Raw genomic sequence first — 19,147 nt, forward strand, 5'->3', positions numbered from 1 at the left:
GATGGAGGAGCCGGTGTTGCTATGTGAAGGAGAAATGGACAGACTCTAAAATGATAAGGCTTGGAAATGAACCTGAACCTGAATGTCTGCCTGGCTGCTGTTATAGTTCTGATAGCCTTTGACAGCTCCAGAATTAGGGTTGGCTAAGAACTGTGGAAAGTGCCACTTAGTCATGTCCTCCTCAAACTGCAATTGTGATTGGGCTCTGAATTCTTCCCCCAGGTTTACCTTAGATTAGAGCTGAGACCCAAAAGCTGCTCTGCAGCTCCCTGTGTATGCTCTTGTAGCTTACCAAGAAGTTTCCAGAAAGACTTTCTGCTGTATGAATATCTGTGTATTAAGGAAAGCAGCAACGTACGTGTCACATTGACCAATCCTGACGTTTACGCTTTTTTTTCCCAGGAGGTGAGTGGCGGATAAAATACAACCGAGCCATTCGTGAAATGGACTTTGGCAAAAAGAAACTCCAGCAGGAGTTTGAGGACAAGCTTGAGACTGAGCAGCAGAGCAAAAGGCATTTGGAGAGAAGGGCAAGAGACCTTTGAAACCATGGAATTATAGAAATGTGTCACACAATCAGCAGTAAAGAGTGTGTGATTGCGGTTTCTGCAGCTGGCTGACGCGCAGGCCGATAATGAAGATATGCAGCGCTCTGTGCAGCAGCTGAAGAAGAAGTGCAAGAAACTGACTGCAGAGCTGCAGGACACCAAGCTGCACCTCGAGGGGCTGCACAGCAGAAACCACGACCTGGAGAAGAAACAGAGGAAGTGAGTTCACCTGCCTGTTTTCGCTCAAACATTCAAGCAAACGCGTTCTTCCACACACACAGCAGAACACTGCGGTTTCCTCCCATTTGAACGCAGATGGAAATGTTCTGTAATCTGTGGAATTGCATTAGCTCAGAAAATGACTCAGACTTTAAGCACTTGAGAAGCTATCACTGTGTCAGAATGTGATCTCTCCCTCGCGGCTAATTGAGGATGCTCTGTGGGTGAAATTATTTTCAGCTATGCTTCAGCGAGAGAAACAGGGAATTACATCAAGCTGACAGCATAAAACACTTAGCCGTTAAGTTCACTAACCCCAAGTGTTTCTGCAATAGAACTTGAGAAAAACAAAAAACCAAAACGCTGTGCGCATTATTAAGCTAGATTGTTTAGTGTTTGCCACTGGAAAAGGCCAACAGTGGCGACTCAAATAGAGACACTTCAGCATCGAGGGCTGTCATTTTCCCGGCAGCCACGACAGTTTGTCTCAATTTAAAATAGTAATTAATGAAAAACACCCACCAGTAATGGTCTGTATCTATTTACTATGCACATATTGGCATTATTTAGCTGCGCACTGAAAACTGAGGCTTCATTTCACCACACAAATATCAGTTTGAACTGCAGATGTTTATTATTTATTTCAGTGTCTTTTATAAAGATACTCGAAATCCCGATTGCATAGTTTTATGTGCAAACTGTTGTTTGTTGAAACCTAGGTGTGTGTGTGTGTGTGTGTGTGGAAGGTTTGACCTAGAGCAGAACCAGGCTCAGGCAGAGGTACAGAGAGAAAGGACCCAGAGGGAGCGGTTGGCTCGAGAGAAAGACCTATTGACCAGTGAGATGCTGAACCTCCGTCAGCAGCTGCAGGTCAGCTGCTCTCCTCGCTTCTTTCATGTGTTTTGGCTTTTTAGCCTTCCAGATGTCCACGTCACTCTGCCTCTTCTGCCTCTAGGACAAGGACATTGAATTATGCTCTGTGAACATGAAAGTACAGCAGCTGGAGGCGGAGCTGCACGATCTGTCTTCCCAGGAGTCCAAGGACGAGGCCTCGCTGGCCAAGGTCAAAAAGCAACTTCGTGACCTTGAGGCCAAGGTGAAAGACCAGGAGGAGGAGCTGGATGAACAGGCGGGAAGCATCCAGATGCTGGAGCAGGTGCATTTTGGCATTCATTTAGATCTATTCTTACAGTTGAGTTCACCGAGGATAACATTTAAATCTGCAAACACATTAAACCACCCTAATCTCTGTCTAATCAAATTGGGACAGAAGTAAACCTTCGAACAAAAGCACAGGTCTTCCTTCCTGGGTGTATTTTAACCGCTGTTCTGCTGTACGTACGCCTTCATCAAAAATCAGGCTAAACTGCGGCTCGAGATGGAGATGGAGAGGCAGCGGCAGGCCCACTCAAAAGAGATTGAGAGTAAGGATGAAGAGGTGGATGAGATAAGGCGGTCCTGCAGTAAAAAGGTGGGCACTCTTCAATCTTGGGTTCACTGTTTCTCACAAGTTTCTCTGACTTCACAGCTTTGTTCATGTAGACCACGATCAGTCCTCGAAAGGCTTCATTCTATTGTATTTGTTCTTAAGTGTATTGTATTCATTGAAAGATTTTTCTGAATTCCTCATGCGCGGGGGAAATGCTAACGCTGTTTCGCAGCAGGGCCAGACGGGAGGTTTTGTGAGGTGGTTTGTCTGGCTTAGCGTATCGCGTTCGCTGACCTTCTGCACACGTCCTGCAGCTGAAACAGATGGAGGTGCAGCTGGAGGAGGAGTACGAAGACAAGCAGAAAGTGCTGCGCGAGAGAAGAGAGCTGGAGTGCAAAATGCTGAACATCCAGGACAAGGTTCTTCCTTTGCTCTGTTTTCCTTCCGTTTAATCCCTGGGCACAAGCCTGCATCCACACGTGCATGCTGTTGAAGTGCATGCCACTTACTGCTGATTGGCTGCTGGTTTTCAGTGCTCACATGTGTCACAGGTCCTGAAAGAGGTCTAATGAGGCCGGTGTGTCATTCAGGTTAGCCAGAGGGATGTGGAGACTGAGAAGAGGCTGAAGAAAGATCTGAAGAGGACCAAAGTCCTTCTGGCGGACGCGCAGATTATGCTGGACCACCTGAAGAGCAGCGCCCCGAGCAAGAGGGAGATTGCCCAACTCAAAAATCAAGTGCGCCATTCTCTTAAATGCCTTCTTGTGCTTGTGAAGCTCATAGTTTGGCTTTGTGAAATATACACAGTGCCAGCTTAAAATATCTCATAACTTTTCTCTTAGCTGGAGGAGTCCGAGTTCACGCACGCAGCGGCAGTGAAGGCTCGAAAAAGCATGGAGATGGAAATCGAGGACTTGCACATCCAAATGGAGGATGTGGTCAAATCAAAGCTTTCGGTAGGTTTTAGACATCCTAGATGCTGAAAGTCTGCCGTAACATGAGTTCCACAGTTTTCCTCAGCCTTTGTGGCGATGCCTTTCCATATTCATAAAACAACAGCTTGGACTGAGTGCTGACACATGCTTTTATCTAAAGTGAGGTTGTTTTCGTACAGTTTCAACAAAAACAGCGGAAAAAAATGTTTAATTAATGCCGCTGTTATGCCATATTTATACTCAGAGTGTGGCAGGACTTTAAAATGAATATTCACACATCATCAAACTGTGAATGGATATTACAATAATAAATGCCCTTTGGCATATAGCCAATTCTGGCATTTCCACCTAATGGATAAGAACACTTATTTTTTCCCCCTGTATCTGCTCATTAATGACTCTGTCTCGTGAGAGTGCGATCTGCATTTCAGACTAGTAGACTGAGGATGTTTCCGTCTCTGGGGACGGCTCACGCTGCTGTCTGCCTTTGCTTTGCTTTTTAATTGCTGCAGTTATGGAAGGGGAGTGTTTTAGTAAATGTCTCAAATTAGAGAATATATATATATATATACCAGAGGCCTCAATCTCCCTCCTGAAACTGCAGGATCCACTCTAAACAGGACGTTGCCGGTATGCTCCACTGGCTGCATGTTTTGACTAAATGAGCCCATTGATTATCTCCAATTGGTGTCCTTCTCCAGCCAGAGCTTTTGTCCAGATTGTGCCTTATTACCTGTCGATGAGATTCCAAGTCTGTCAGCCAGCTAATGACCATTTATCATATTCAAAAGCTCATGAATAAATGCTGTTTTTTTTGTGGAAGTGGGTGAATGTCCTTCCTGTCTCCCCGCTATAGCTGGAGGACCAGGTCAGCCGTCTGCAACGAGAGAAAAACGACCTGCAGTCTCGTATGGAGGAGGATCAGGAGGACATGAATGAGTTGATGAAGAAACATAAAGCTGCAGTTGCCCAGGTAACTCAGCCCACCTAAAACCTCAGTGAGCAGTTTCAAAGCCTCAAAAGCCTGGAAATTCTCCTGTATGAATCCCTCTCTGAATTCAAGCTCAGACCCGCACTTCCGTGCACTCAGTAATGGTGGAAAATTAGTGAAAAATCACTGTAATGACACGATCTGCTGATTACATTACAGAATTTGCACTAAAATTTGAGGTATTTAAGTATCGAGTTGCAATTTACTTTGGTTTATGTGCAATTCATTCTTGACTTGTGCATGTGTGTGAATTAGTCTGCCAGAGACTTGAGCCAGATCAGTGACCTGCAAGCCCAGCTGGAGGAGGTTGCCAAAGAGAAGCAGGAAATCCAAGAAAAGGTATTCAGAAGCACTTTAGCCTCCTCCTGCCCCGGCGCTGCTCTCTGATTAGACCGCAGCTTTTCACATAGCTCCATTCACTCCTTCCCTTTTTGTTGCAGAAAAATGGCTTCATTTTTGCAATGCAATTTGCCCCTGAATGGCAGGAATCAGCAAAGATTCAGAGTGATGTGAAGGAATAGTTTTTTTAACCTCCCCATGCTCATACTGAAAGCAAGGTCATAAAGTTGACTGCTTTGTTCCGTTCTTTGTTATTAATCTTAGATGATTCTTTTAGTCTGTCAGCAGCCTTTCAGCAACAGCTCTTGGCGCAGCGAGACACACATTGATTTATCTCCGCCCTGCATTTTCTTGTCATTCAAATGCCATTGCACCGTTTCATGAGAGGTTTATTAAAGTTGATAAATAAAACAGTTGCAGCAGCACTAGATGGACTCATCAGGCTCCACCTGAAATACTGCCATTGCTGAGCTAACAAGGTGACGTTCTAGCGGCCAAATCGTGCGCTCCTGACATCGTTATCCCTCCTGAATATTAAACATTGTGCACTCTCACATCGAAAAGATCATCACAGAGCTGTATTTGAAGGATTGAACTGACTGAAGGTGTCAGTCCTGATGAGGTATCCTTCACAGTCTTAGGTGGTGTTGCACAGCTCTGGGTGTCAGTGTTGATGGTCCATTGTATTGAGTTTATGGCTTCTATACCTGGCAGGAACCAGGCATAGTCCTGCTTCAGGAGGAACCCGGAGATCACAAGCTGTCCGGCTGTTTCACATTTACGTATTGTTCAAAGTGCCCTCAACTCTCTGCATGGGATTAACTAATAAAAGGACTCTACAAGGTCAGAGTCATTTAAATGGCTGAAGAGGGACATTGTGAGTCCTGGCATACTGTAGCGCTGGCGTCTCCAACTCTGCTATATTTCTGGAGGTATTATATCAGCCTCTTATTCTCTAATATTCAGCAATATTCACACACTGTTGACATCACATATGGCTCAGAAAAAAGGTGTTGATGTGAAATAGACTAAAAAAACCCGCTTAAATGAATGTGTTTCACTAAAGAACAGATTTGTGGCTTTCCCACCCTCAAGCAACAGATGGCTTGATATTAAATTAAATCTTTAGTATGCTCTATGAACAATCCCACCTTGGAATATTTTGGCTGCACTGGAGAACCAGCAGGCTATAAGACCTTGTTTAAACCAGCTGGAGAAGGCTGCGATAGCCATCAAGAGCATCTGAACTGGAATTATCATGTCCCCAGCAGGAGGCACGTCTGGCTATCAAAGCAAACTCCAAATCTTCTTGCCTCAGATGGAGGGCCTTTCATTAGATTGCGTGCTGTCCGTTGGAACGGCTTTGTTTCGACTTGTCTTTCTTCCTTTCATCAGTCATGAGGAAGCGATTTAGATGGCAGGAATATGTTTTGCATGAAGCCTGTGAAATGACTATGGCGCTCTGCCTGAACCACAAGCAGTTCTTTGACTGTGTTTGATAGAGCGAGAGCTCCTTGTCCACAATGGCAGCATAATTTCCGTGAACCCCACTGGATCAGGTTTGCACAGGCGTAATGACAAAGAGAAGAGTAATTTAGTTTTAATGCACAGATATCCGTGCTTCCAAGTTTCTGAGTGGTCACCTAGGAGCAAATGGAAAAGCAGAGATGAAGGAGGAGGTGAGCTGCTCCTCTGGGAGGGATTTTTCTCTGCTCGTGTCCCTGAACTGTATATGTGTGCCCCTCCTCCAGCTCCACTCGCTGCAGAGCCAGCTTGAGTTCCAGGAACAGTCCATGGTCGAAAAGTCTCTTGTGTGTCGACAAGAGGCCAAAATCCGTGAGGTGGAGACCAAATTAGAGTATGAGAGGACGCAGATCAAACGATTAGAGGTGAGATCATTCCTGTGTGTCTTAGATCAAAGAAATGCTTTAAACTATGGCTGGATGCAGCTGGCATATAGAGGGCCATGAGTTTAGTTCATTTAAAACCCCAAATCTCAAGCATTGTTTACCTTGGAGAGCTGTACAAGCCCTTGCACCCTCGGAACAGGTCAGGAAAAACTTAAACAAAAACAACCCTTTGTGGGTTTATTAATGGATTCAGGTTTGTTCATGTAGTGACGCATTTTATTGTGCTAAAAATAAATCAATAGAATTGACGTTTGCAGGTTTAAAATAAGATAAACAAGTTGGAAAAAAAACAGGTCTTATGATTCTTTTTGTAGAGCATTAAAAATGAAAAAGAAACTGAAATGCCAGGATTTTCTTTTCAAGCAATAGCACAAATTTATGTAATATTTTGAATTCTTCTATGAAAACAGGAGCCGTGCACAGTACTTTTTCGAATGCTGTTGATTGTTTGAGTCACTCCCAGTAGATTAGTGATCTGTATCTTCACCAGGCTTTTAAAGGCCACTGATAACACTGCTGGTGTTTACCCGTGCTTTTTTTTCCTTGTGGATTTTATTTTCATATATATTGAAAACAGATAGTAAAATTGTGGTGGGCTCCATATCTGACCTTGTGACCACATCCTCAGGGCCTGGTGGGTCGCCTTAAAGAGAACCTCGAAAAGATGACAGAGGAGAAAAATGAACACATAGCTGCAGAAAATAGGGAGAAGGAGCAGAACAAGCGAATGCAGAGGCAGATAAGGGACCTGAAAGAGGAAATGGGAGAACTCTCTAAGAAGGAGGCCGAAGCCAGCCGCAAGAGGCATGAACTGGTAAGGCTGTAGGGTGGCAAGACACGGTGTTCGGGCCGGAGGAAGTAACGCTGCTGCCATCATTTACCAGGGAATGGACATTGAGAGCTTAGAGGCAGCCAATCAGAGCCTACAGGTTGATCTGAAGCTGGCCTTCAAGAGGATAGGTGACCTGCAGGCTGCCATCGAGGACGAGATGGAGAGCGACGACAATGACGACTTAATCAACAGGTACAGTGTGGCTTTATTCTTCTCCAAATAAAGCAGCTTAAGCTTCATTGTCGTTTGTGCAATCTGGCGAGATTGTATTGATAAAGACTGTCTTAAAGTAAGGTCACCACATTCATTTACAACCCTTAATTTGCTCTTGTATTTGTGTCTCACCCTGTTCTTCTGTGTTCTTCTGTTTCCTTCCTTCTGCACACTTCTGGCAGCTTGCAAGACATGGTGACAAAATATCAGAAACGAAAGAACAAAACGTGAGAACGGAAAATGCATCTTTTGTGTTCATCATTGTGCGTCTGCTTTTCTCCTTTTCTCCCGCCCCCGCTGATTTCACCGGCAGGAGAGAATAATGCAGTGTTCCGCGTTCTTTCAGCTTCTGTTGTTCACAGAAGCACAATAGAAGCAATTTTCAGCATAGGGGGAATTGATGAACTGTATATTCTGCGTACATCTCTGCCAAACTGGCTGAAATGATGACCCAGTGTTTATTTAGCTTGTTGTATTTTGAAAAGGGAGGTTTCAGGATTTGTTAATCTCCTCTAACAGTAAGAGGTTATTTAGAATATGGGGGCACGTGGGACATTTGATGGTGAGCATTATTCATGCCATGAGAATAGAAAGTAAGTTACGCCAATATTCAGTTTTCAACCGCTTTCCTTTTGGGAAATTTGACTGGTTAACAACCTGCGGTGATACTGCATCTTTGTCTCCACGAGCATCAGACACAACTCATCTAAATGTGCTGCACCATTAGACACCTGCATCACACATTTGTTTGCACGTATTGAACTTTTTTAACCTTTTATTCTTTGTCTCTACTATTTTTCTCACCACTGCTGAGGGAAAATTGGCTTTTCTTTTTATCAATAGTATTGTTATTGTCGTTTGAAAAAGTATTGGAAATAATAAATATACATTATTTACTCAAATAATGTATATAATAGAATAACACTGACATGGGTACTGTGATTTGTCTTAAACTCTGATGTCAAAATATTCGCAAAAAACTTGCAAACTAATGAAGAGCAATAATACCACATAGTCAGTGTTTCAAACATGTTTGTTTAATTTTGCATCAAGAGCCACTGTAAATGCAGAGAATAAACCACAAAATTGCTATTTGCACAAGGGAATGGAAGGTCTACCCACCATTAATTAGTTCTTACTTCTTCTGCTACTACTACTACTACTACTACTACTACTACTGCTACTACTACTACTACTACTACTACTACTACTACTAGCACTACTAGCACTACTAATTTCTTCTTGCAATTTCTGCAAAGCATTTGGGAGATATTTACTTTCTTTGACAGCTTTATTACACCTATTTAATTCTTTGTGATTAGGTTTCAGTCAGTAGTTTGATGGTGACGGAGCAGCACCGTTGCTGTCACCCAAATCATGCAGCTGCGCCGACTAATTCGACCTAATGGTTTTGGGACGTGAACCATAAAAGCAAGCGCTCATTTCTTTGTTTGTGAAGCATCTTTGCCAGTGTAAAAGCTTTCTTTTGACTGGCACGGATACAGATCCCAGTTTGTAGAAGATATCCATACTTTTTCTGTGTTTTCTTTCTGAACTGGATCCGCCGTCACGCTCGTATCACGTGGCTTTTTTGCTGCTTATTTGTCATCTGCTTGCTCTTGTGTGCCAGTGCTCTGCTAAAAAACAAACAAACCCACAACTGAAGGAACAGAGCAATGAATTCCCCTGTTTGTGTAATTGAATTTGGCCTCCTTCACCATCAGTGCATTAGCACACTGATGAACAATAATGGCCGTTGTAATTTTTCTCCAAATTATAAAGTGGATTATCCGGCTGATTTAAATTATTTTTCATTGCACATGCACAGTACAAGACATGCCACAATAGATAGGACATGGTTAAATTACTCATTTTCAAGCTTGAATTTCCCGCAGATTGCAGCAGCCTTTTGGTACAGTGGCTGAATATAATATAAGATGATAAAGACGGTTCATATCTACAAGCGGTAATTCACCAGTCATTGCAATAATAAATGGGTAGGTCTTTTTTTTCTATGAGTTAATTCAAACATACTACAGAAATATGGTGTTTTTATCTAAATGTTAACTGATAGAACCAAGCCATACAAGCTTTGATGCAGAGTTTAAATATATGTGACAAAGATTTACAACCAGTGCGGGCCAATTGTCAGAAGCTATTAACGTTCACTTTTAAATTCTGGAGGCTTGTTTATTTCTAGAAGCCTCGGGACTGGTTAGCTCGTAGCAGGAGGCCAAGGACAAATCGCTTCTGACACCATTTGCACGACTCTCAATTGCAATCCACCTTCTATTTCACACGTGTGTGTTGGGAGGGGGCAGAGATGAGTTTCCTGTAGGCTGGTTTCGGTTATATGTTGTGTAATATCACGTTACGGAGTCAAAGTACCACAGCGATGACAAATGTGCTGCCCGTGTCGTCAACTTTGTAGTATTAATGAAGCTATTATCGTCCGTTGGTGGGCTTTTATCACTTGCATTTAGCATGCAGTGGGGAGATCAGAGTACTGGTAGGTGGGAAAGGGAAAGGACCGGATCGGACTAAAGTAGCATTTGGATGTGCAAACTCATATAAACAGGCCGTATGCTAGCTATGATATTCTCATTACTGCTCAGGAAGCCTAATTGTGAGGTCAGTATTCTTTCTCACTCTGTAACAATAGATACACACCACCACACAATGTTTGTCATGTTATTCAGAGAGAAATCCTCTCTGAAGAAACACAATTGAATGTGTGATGCCAAGCATGCTGAGGACAAAAATACAAACAGTATGCTATTCTCTCGTAGCCTCGTGGCTCAGTGACGGAGGTTGGCATCTCACGCCTCTCTGGATATTGTGCGTGCTCCTCAGAAGCATTATTCTTCTGCAAAAAAAACCCCCCGCTCTGTTCCAAGGCTTGAATAGATAAGCTCGTCCCAGAATCAATATCTGTTACCTGCATCGCTGTTCTCATTTGTAATCACACTCAGCTGTCTGCTGACTCCATTCTGAAAAGAAATACACACCTTAGTGACAAACAAGGATTCATTTTTCAGACTGATGGGTGTGTAATGCTATAAATAAAAAGTTTAGATGAAACGCGGAGCCTGCAATAAATCAAGGGGAATTTAAATTGGAGCTTTTTCACAACAACACCGTCAATATTGCTGAGCTCTGTTGTGCTTCCTTTTCTGGAAGCATAACAAAACTGTGTATAAGGAAGAAGTCATTTTCTCTGAAAAGTCTCAGCAACACGGATTAAACATAGTTTGTGCATATTTTTTGTCCTTAATGAACCTGTCTGAGTTAAAGTTAGTGCTGACACATCAGTATTTCCTTAAGTGGAGCCTTTCTTTTTCGCTCTTTTAATATGACAGAGGGACTGATTTTTAAAGTTAGGCTGGTTTATATGTTCCACTACAATTTTCTTGTCAAATTAACCTCCGTGGTCTGGAGGGATGCCGCCTGGATTTGAAAAGGATGAGGAGTTACCTTATTCAGGCGGGACCAGGCAGAGCTTGTCAGATCCACAGGTCTCTGTTTATCGCTGTGTCAGATGAGGGGACACGAGCTCTTATTGCTCCACTTGAATAGTAATTACTGAGGGGAAAAACTGCCTTGCACCAGCCTTATGTTCATACTGCCTGTTTCTGCTACTTCTACATTCATTGTAATAACTTACTTGAAGCTTGGTGGTGTTGTTGCAGCATGTATGCACTGCTTTGCATCATAGTGGCCCCATATTGTTTAAACTAGAGGAATTCTCCCTGAAACTAACTTTTGTGATGCAATAACTAACAATTATACATGAGAATATAGTCATCACATTTTGCAGTAGAGAGTGATTAAATCCCCACTGAGCTTGAGGCAGCGGGTCCCAAATGACTGTTTTCACTCCATTGTGCTGAAGGCTCCCTGAACTGGTTTCTTGTTTTTACAGCGGAGATGAGACAGAAACTGATTCAGAGGTAGAGGACCGAGTCGACGGAGTAAAGTCATGGCTCTCGAAGAACAAAACCACCGCGAAGACCCCGTCAGATGAGGGAAGTCTGAAGAGCACCAGGTTAGTCCTCATACCCTCAGTGCAACGTGACAAGTAACGGTGTTCGGCGTGTCCCTGCGGTAAGGCAGCGATGAGGCTGCACGATCTCTCAGCCTTGAAAAGACCCGGGATTTCTAGGGGCATGTAGCAAGCGAGAGATGGGTATTTCATGTGATTAGGTGTCAACTCTCTCCCCCACTAATCTGTCTAATAACAGCGGGCGGAAAGAGGAAGCGGCGGCTGTCACATTTATTGAAGTGGCCCATGGCCAGTTGGCACGGCTGCTAAATGACGCCTCGCCATACTTAGATAGATCTTCTCACTGGTTGATTGCCTCCATTTCTATAGTGTGTACTGTACATAACCGGAACTGCCAGAGGCATTACTCTGAATGTGCTCACTGACTCCTGAGTGGTCGCAAGGACAAAACAGAAATGACAGTCTAATGTCGCAGCCACCCGTCATGACGCAAGGACACTTTTACCTCAAGGCTTACTGAACTCCAATCTGTTATTTTTGAGTCTCTGATCTTATTTTCTCTATGTGTTTTGTTGGTGGACTACTGGTGTCACGATGTAAATGCTCAGATGCTCTGCTAATGCAGACGCCAAGGAGATGAAAGAGGGTAAGGAGAAATTGGCTGATGGAAGTAAAGATGTAAAAGAGGTAGAGCAGAGCAGATCAGCGTCTGTCATGAGCTCCCTAAGCTACAGGAGGCGTTCCAACTTAAAAGACTCCATAGGGGGGAGAGGTGATGAGAGCTCCCTGTTTAGCACTCTCAAGGAACAGCCTGACATGCCAGACCACGCCTCCATCCGTAAAACTTTATCCAAGTCTGGAGACTTTCAGCAGGATTGGAAGAGAAGCCAGGAACAGGAAGAGCTTGATGACAAAGGCTCTGTCATCTCACTTGCTTATTCTGAAGCCACCAGCAGAGCCAGGAAAGGGTTGGAGTCCCGCTGGACTTCCCGCAGCAGCCCTGAATTCGATAAGGACTCCATGGTGTCCTCTATGGCCCCGAGCAGGATGTCCACCAGGCGGAGCGTGTTGGACGTGGATGACGACAGCAAGTCCACCATCAGCAGCGTGAGCCGCCTCAGCCCCAGAGCGCTGCATCGTAGCGCCTCCTGGAAAGACGACAGGCGCAGCAGCTCACGCCTGTCCGTCGCCCGCAGCTGTGGCCTCAGTGAATTCGGCCTGCGTGCAGATGATGAAGACGATGATAAAAGCGTGGCTTTTAGTGAAGCCGGAACCTCGGCGTACAGTCCCCGCTCGCTCAGCCGCAGCTTCTCTAACCCGGCTCAGCAGCGTTCCTCGGACAGCGCTCTTCCAGATTTAGCTGATATCAAGACAGTCACCCACCGCAACTATCTGGACCCTGACTTAGAGGCTGCAATCAACGAAGTGCTGAGCTTCAAGCCTATTAAATTCAAACGCAGCAACCTTGAAGAGGCAGACAGTGAGGAAGAGGGTACGAGTAAGGGACTAGTAAAGGGAGACAATAGAAATAGGGGTGAAGACGAGGGGCTTGGCTCCAGCGCATCCCGACTGCTGCGATCCGCTTCAGGCTCTGCTCTGGACTACGGCGGCCGGCCGTCCAGCAGTCGCAGCAGCAGCAGCTCCCGCAATCGCAAGGACAAAAAAGTGCCCGTCTCAGACGACTCTTCTTCAGACGATCGTCACAGCAGGAGGCGCACGAGAGGGAAAAAGGGCAAAAAGTCCAAGAAGAAACCAAAGAAGAAGTTAAGCGATTCTGAATCTGATTCCTCTTCCTCGTCACAGTCGTCTGAATCGTCTTCCTCTGGCTCCACCATATCGTACCGCAGCTCTAACAGCATTAAAAGTGCCCCAAAACGAACATCTGATGATGATGATAATGGCAAAGATTTCACGGGTCACGGCCCACCCAGCAAGAAAGGCTCCAAGAAGAAGCAGAAGAAGATGGATAACTTAGTGATGAAGTACCTCTACAGGCCCGACAGTGACTGATATCAGCTCTAGAAGGTGATGCATGGCGTGTTGATGATACAGGAGCCTGACAGCTCTTTCACTCATAGTAACGCATGGAGCTTGCAGTGTTGCACTCTTTAATATAGGGCTGGCCTTGTGATTAAAGTCTGTGATGAAACTAACTTTTGTTATGAGTAATTCCTAAAGATACTCAGGCGAGTGCACCTCACTTATGTTTGAAGCGAGTCTCTCCTCCCTAGACTGGATGATGGAGCACCCTTTCTTCTAAAATAAACAAGGACCCTGGTTTCATGTGCAGCGTGTGCAGGTTTGAGCATGAAGACCAGTTGCTGTGTTGATGTTCATGTTGACCTGGATGCCTGTACAATCCCAAACACGCCAAGTAACACATAACACAAAAAAGTATCTCTGCCTGTTCTTCAAAAACACACAAACAGATAAGCTTAAATAATATAGGCCTCTTACCAGTGGCCATGTCTGCCAAATTTTATTGTAGTATTTTTATCTGTGTTTCTTGCACAGGCTTTACACTTCAAAAAGCACATTACTTCTTCTTTACTGTCCTCTGCAGCAGCACTTATAATCCCCTGTCCAAAACACTAATATCTTGTTTCTTTAAGGCTCTTTCTTTAAACCCAGCCTGCTCTGATTGGTCTAGAACGCAGGAGAAATGGAAATGTCCCGGGCTAAAAAGCAAGCTTCCCCTTCTAAGAGAGTTTTCTGATCATTATTGTGTTATGATTGTTTTGGGGGACTAGGAGTGTGTGGCCCGCCAAACACTTAATTTATGCAGCAAATCCCTTTGGTTCACAGTTCTTTTCATTAGACTCCCACCGTGCACTTCAGAGATTTTTAAGAAGGCGTCATGGACATGTGTTACTCATGTGGACACAGTTCTATAGCAGCTCCATGGGAGCAGTATTGTGTTGACGTCTCAGGGACGCGCTAACTCCACTTGTGCTATTTTTTTGCTCTATACAACAATTCCCCACTGAATTAAGTGCTCGATTGTTTTTCCGCATGTTGTCATGACAGCGGCATCCAAGGATGTAAATCGCTGGCATTAATTTATGATTAATGAGGACAGTGGCGGAGAAGAAATTGAGGATATTTCTGTTTCAGCCTCTTTGGTGCTGATATGCTCCCTCGCATGGTTCCCACACCTGATTTAAACATTCAAAAATGGGTCGAACTGTTTGCTGCACTGAGCGTTTAAGTTGCTTTTCTTAATGTGTGTAGATTGTTAAAAAAAAGGGCTTTAAATTCCTGTCACCCAGCCAACTAACGATGTGTGTGTGTGACCTCTGTAGCCCTCCTGCGTATCGCGGACATCTGGGCCGTGGCAGATCTGATGAAGAGGACGAGGTGGACAAAGGATCCAGCAGCCAGACACTGAGGCAGAGCGATGGTGATGGCACACAGGCAGATACTGCGCCTTAACCCTGGCTGCCTTCCACTGTCATCACACATAAAGGTTTATGAAGCCAGCTGCTTCTTCCAGCAATACTGGAGGACAAACACACTGCTGTCGCATAGTTTAACCAGGTATTCTTGTCACTTTCATGATTTGTATTTCCTTTTTTTAATTCAAATTAGCCCTGTGAGCCATCACAAGAACGTCTCGCTAATACTTTATTCATAATAGCTGCTTTCCAGGCAAATTTAAACTCTGCACTCACTCTTCTGATAGCTATGCCAAGAGGATTTAGATAAGCCTGCTCTGGCTACACTCCTTCAAGAAGGTCTGACCAACTATTAAGGCTGCTCTTATCTGTTTCCCATTACTGTGGACTAGCTCGGTGGGAGGAATTAACCCAGTTTCAATTTATTATCTTGCTGAAAGGTTGCGCACAACTCTTGTATCATGCTGAGATATCAATCAGTAGGACAAAGCGATGATAGGCTGTAATTGCTAACGTCAAAATAAACTGAGTTTGAAAAATAAGATTGCATTGAAGTTTGAAGTTGTTAAAGATTTAAAAGAAAAATGTGATTTTAATGTATAAATATGGTTTAGATAAAGTTGTCATGTTTAGGAATTGTGAAGTTGATGTTTAAGGTGAAGGTTTATTTTGTGTCTGGTACAGTTTATGCTGGGATTCTAGTTTGACTGGTGAAACTCATGATTCAGTTGAGTTAGCAAAGGGATTTTTAAAAGGTTTTTTAAGAGAAATGTTTAGAACTTTTGTCACTTTTAACAAAAAGAAAATATGCCTGGAGTTTTCTTTAATATATGAACAATATTTAACAAATTTAAACCTATTTGCAATAGTTCCTGCAGAGCAATATGATGGCGTCCGTCTGTGCTTCAGATGTCTTATTAAACGCGCACGTTGTTGTGAACTGCAGCATATTTTTGGCCAGGTTGATTTTATCACTAGTATAAGTGACCTTTACACAATTGTTACACAAGCTTCCAGGTGATTTCTTTTTCTTTTGCCAGTGAGTAACAATGAGCAACAATCATACTTGAGTGTCCTTCGGTGTCTTTTCAGCCACTTTTGTACTACATGACCCACCTGATATTTCTGGTTTACCTTATTAAACCAAGTCAGAAATACTTTTAAATAAAATTAAGTCTGCGTATAATTCATAAGTCTTGTGTGATTTGCTGTTTGTCTGGAAATGTTTCTATATTTACAGCATCTGTGCACATGCAAAAACTGCTATTTACATTTTTTTTACTCTCACTGGAGGCTAATCTGCATTTCATGTCTTATTTAGATTTTCCCCCCTTTTGGTGCATAAATATTAATATGGTAAACAGAAAACTGTGCTGCCAAGATTTCAGAATAAACTTAACTATGATATTAAATGCCATTGCCTGTAAGTCCTAATAAATGTATGCTTTGGAAGTTCTTCTACCTGAAGATTTTTGTACTTTTTATGAAATTATTTCAGCCGTTTTTTTTTCTGTTTTTGGGAAAAAAAAGCCTCTGAAAACAGCAGGAGAACGGCGGCCCGATTGAGACTGATTTAGCAAAAGAATTCATTGATGTGTGTGATTAATTTTAGCACATCTACCGGGGGCCTCACTTCAAACCCATCCAGCTTTCCGAGGAAACTACAAAGGAAAACAAATGATTCACCGAAATGATACACTCCCAGACTACGTTTCTCGCACTTCTTTGCAACGCCGGTGTTCATAAGACGACTCCCGCGCAGCTACAGAGTTTTGAACCCCGGAGCTTCAGGCGAAGAAGATCAGAAGCTGGCAGTAAGCGCAGTCTTCCTCACCACATCAATCTCTATTCTACATAGATGAAGCTTACCTGGACTCAAAGGATTGATGGTTTTGCATTACCACCTTGGTTGACATTCACGCCTGGTGTGTTTTGCTTCAAAGAATCTCCTATTTATCCAACCGGTCGGTAATCCTCGTTCCTATCCACAACCTGTACTGATGCTTCGCTCTCTCAGGGAGCTTTTGCTGTAATTTTCACTTCACTTGTGTGCACACTCCGGGTGGCTGCGTGTTTCTGCTTAAAGGCTTTCCGCTGAGTGACAGATTAAATTCAGCTCCCGATTTTACTTATTTTGGTTCTAACTCAGTTTCACAAGCCACTGAAGCAGGAAGTCATTAGCTCAACAAAACCAACCAAAGCTGTGTTTATGGTGCCAGCCCCACTGTTATTCCAGAAATAATGGCTTGGACACAGACGTTGGCGTGCTGGAAGTCGAATGCTACACCTCCGTGTTCGGGGCCTCTCGTGGCTAATGTGACATGCTGCTCACTGGCAGCTGTGTTTCCCCGTTATCTCTCCTTTCTTTGTGTCTCGGGAAATCGTTTCTTGATGTATTCATGGAGATGCGTTTGCCTTCCGTCCGGGCGATGATGATGACGCACCTGTACGAATTACAAAGCAGCTCAGGAAGACCCAAAACGATTCAGGGCCGCAGTTTTTTAGAAAACAGATGATTTTGCTGAGCGAGCGGGCATTGTGACCTTGGTTTGCATCCGTCCTGCCAGGCACATTACTAACACGGAGATGTAGTCAGGGGGAAGAACATGCTCATCTGGCATCATCCTCAACCATTAGCCCTCCCAGGTTTCTGCTGAGCGCCTACAGCCGACGGAGCAGTGATTGGAGGCATCGGAACACCGCCTGCGGGGACCAGGTGAGGAGGCTGCCCTCATTTGCAATTCTGAGATGCGAAGGCACAGCGGTGTGCGCTGCTTTGTCTCCTCCCTTTGTTTGCACACATCGTTTCCACTCTAACACACACTGCGCAGCGGTCGGCCCTTGTAACGGGGCTCAGAGGCTCAGACTTGGTTTGCATTATCTGTGGGTCTTTGCAGGGCCTCGGAGACTGTCTAAGCACATAAGTCAATCTGAAAATATTTAGAATATAAAGCAAAGGTGAACTCTCGGAAGAAATAGTGCAGCGCTTACGGTGGAAAAGTTGTAATATCTCTCACCAATTTTAGTGTTGGATGTGCCTCCCTATCTCCCCTGTACAGTGTGCAGGTGGCCAAACCCCCTGCTGCTAAAGAATAGTCAGGGCCCCTGTCGTTGGTGTGTGGGTGTGTGTACTGGTAAGAGGGGGATGAAGACTTAGGTGGTTCTCTACAACAGTCCACCACATCTCAGGGATTTAAAAGGGCCACAAATGGCCCTTCCTTCAAGCCTCTCTCTCTCAGCAGGAAAGTGTTATGTGATCATTTGCCCATTTCCAGACGCCCGGAGCACTGATGTGATTTTGTTTCTGTAGTCCTTCACCTCGCATTACTGTTATGTGTTTAGCTCAGTGGGGAAACCTGTTTGGATGATGACAGGAGACAAGAACGTACAAGTCTGTCATAAAGATGCACTCTGGGATTGCTGGATTTTTTATTTTTTTTAAATGTGTGTGTGTGTTAAATACCTGCAGTTGTGTTTATTTTTCAATTTTAGGGGCACATGGGGTATTTTCTTCTCTCTCTCCACCAAAATAAGCAGAAAATGATTGCTTTTGTTGCTGCTAATGCCAAGATTTTTGGTATCCCATCAAGCAATTTCTCTCAGCAACAACTCTCTGCCTGTTAGAAATCTTTTAAATAAATCAAATGTCTCTTTAACGGTCAAAAACTGGAGCGTTGTCAAGTGTGCATGTATTGCTTTTACCCAAAGCTGCTGCAGTACACAACCCCCCCCCCCCCCCCCCATGTACTGAAAAGCAAGGAATGCCCTCTTTGCTGTTTAGTATTCAGCTTTGTTCCTGCAGCTCCTTTCATGTAATAAGGACCATTTCTAATCAATAATAAACCCCATAAATTCCATTTCCACCCAGGAGACGTTGTCACTTCCTGAGAGCTCCTCCCCAGCTCTCCATTTTCACTTCATGCTCTCTTTCAAATCAGCTGTGGGAGCCTGCTATTGTCCTAAAGATTCCTCAAGTGGCTGTTACTAATTATCGTAGACATTCCCCGAATCAGGAGAATTTGATTCAATTGGACATTTTTCTTGATTAAATGTATAATTAATAATAAAATAAGAAAGTCTTGAAAGGCTTCAACTCCCTCACTGCACGGGACATCGCCAGCAATGTAGCAGAAAGATAAAAATGTTCCCAACGTGGTACCAGCTCCAGACGGCTTGGTGAGATTTTGCCCCCCCTTCCCCCCCCAGGAGCAATAAACTGATGAATGGCGAAAATTAACTATGCATCTAATAGGAGCATGTCTCATTGAGCAGATGGAAGTCATCCTTGTATCTGTAGTCATTCTATTTAAACCCCAGCACGCCGCTCTGTGCC

General features: G+C 43.9%; 1 protein-coding gene across 7 annotated transcripts in view; it reads left to right on the forward strand.

Moving 5' to 3' along the window:
• LOC130537771 (unconventional myosin-XVIIIa-like) overlaps positions 1-16,007 on the forward strand; it is a 43,896-nt gene extending 27,889 nt beyond the window's left edge. For 2 of the 7 annotated variants that reach the window (XM_057054792.1, XM_057054793.1), the window contains 16 exons: positions 403-530; positions 613-767; positions 1,514-1,637; positions 1,723-1,923; positions 2,128-2,238; positions 2,511-2,615; positions 2,787-2,933; positions 3,039-3,152; positions 3,988-4,104; positions 4,378-4,461; positions 6,213-6,350; positions 7,000-7,185; positions 7,256-7,395; positions 7,599-7,643; positions 11,339-11,461; positions 12,028-13,444. In XM_057054792.1, the coding sequence (XP_056910772.1) occupies positions 403-530; positions 613-767; positions 1,514-1,637; positions 1,723-1,923; positions 2,128-2,238; positions 2,511-2,615; positions 2,787-2,933; positions 3,039-3,152; positions 3,988-4,104; positions 4,378-4,461; positions 6,213-6,350; positions 7,000-7,185; positions 7,256-7,395; positions 7,599-7,643; positions 11,339-11,461; positions 12,028-13,429 (3,320 nt within the window). In that variant the 3' untranslated portion in view covers positions 13,430-13,444. Of the gene's footprint in view, positions 1-402; positions 531-612; positions 768-1,513; positions 1,638-1,722; positions 1,924-2,127; positions 2,239-2,510; positions 2,616-2,786; positions 2,934-3,038; positions 3,153-3,987; positions 4,105-4,377; positions 4,462-6,212; positions 6,351-6,999; positions 7,186-7,255; positions 7,396-7,598; positions 7,644-9,311; positions 9,414-11,338; positions 11,462-12,027; positions 13,445-14,721 lie in introns of those variants that run through there. The other 5 variants (XM_057054789.1, XR_008953687.1, XM_057054794.1 and 2 more) reach the window with 5 other exon arrangements.
• The last annotated feature ends 3,140 nt before the right edge of the window (positions 16,008-19,147 follow it).

The sequence above is a fragment of the Takifugu flavidus genome, chromosome 14 (genome assembly GCF_003711565.1).
Source record: "Takifugu flavidus isolate HTHZ2018 chromosome 14, ASM371156v2, whole genome shotgun sequence".
Taxonomy (NCBI): domain Eukaryota; kingdom Metazoa; phylum Chordata; class Actinopteri; order Tetraodontiformes; family Tetraodontidae; genus Takifugu; species Takifugu flavidus.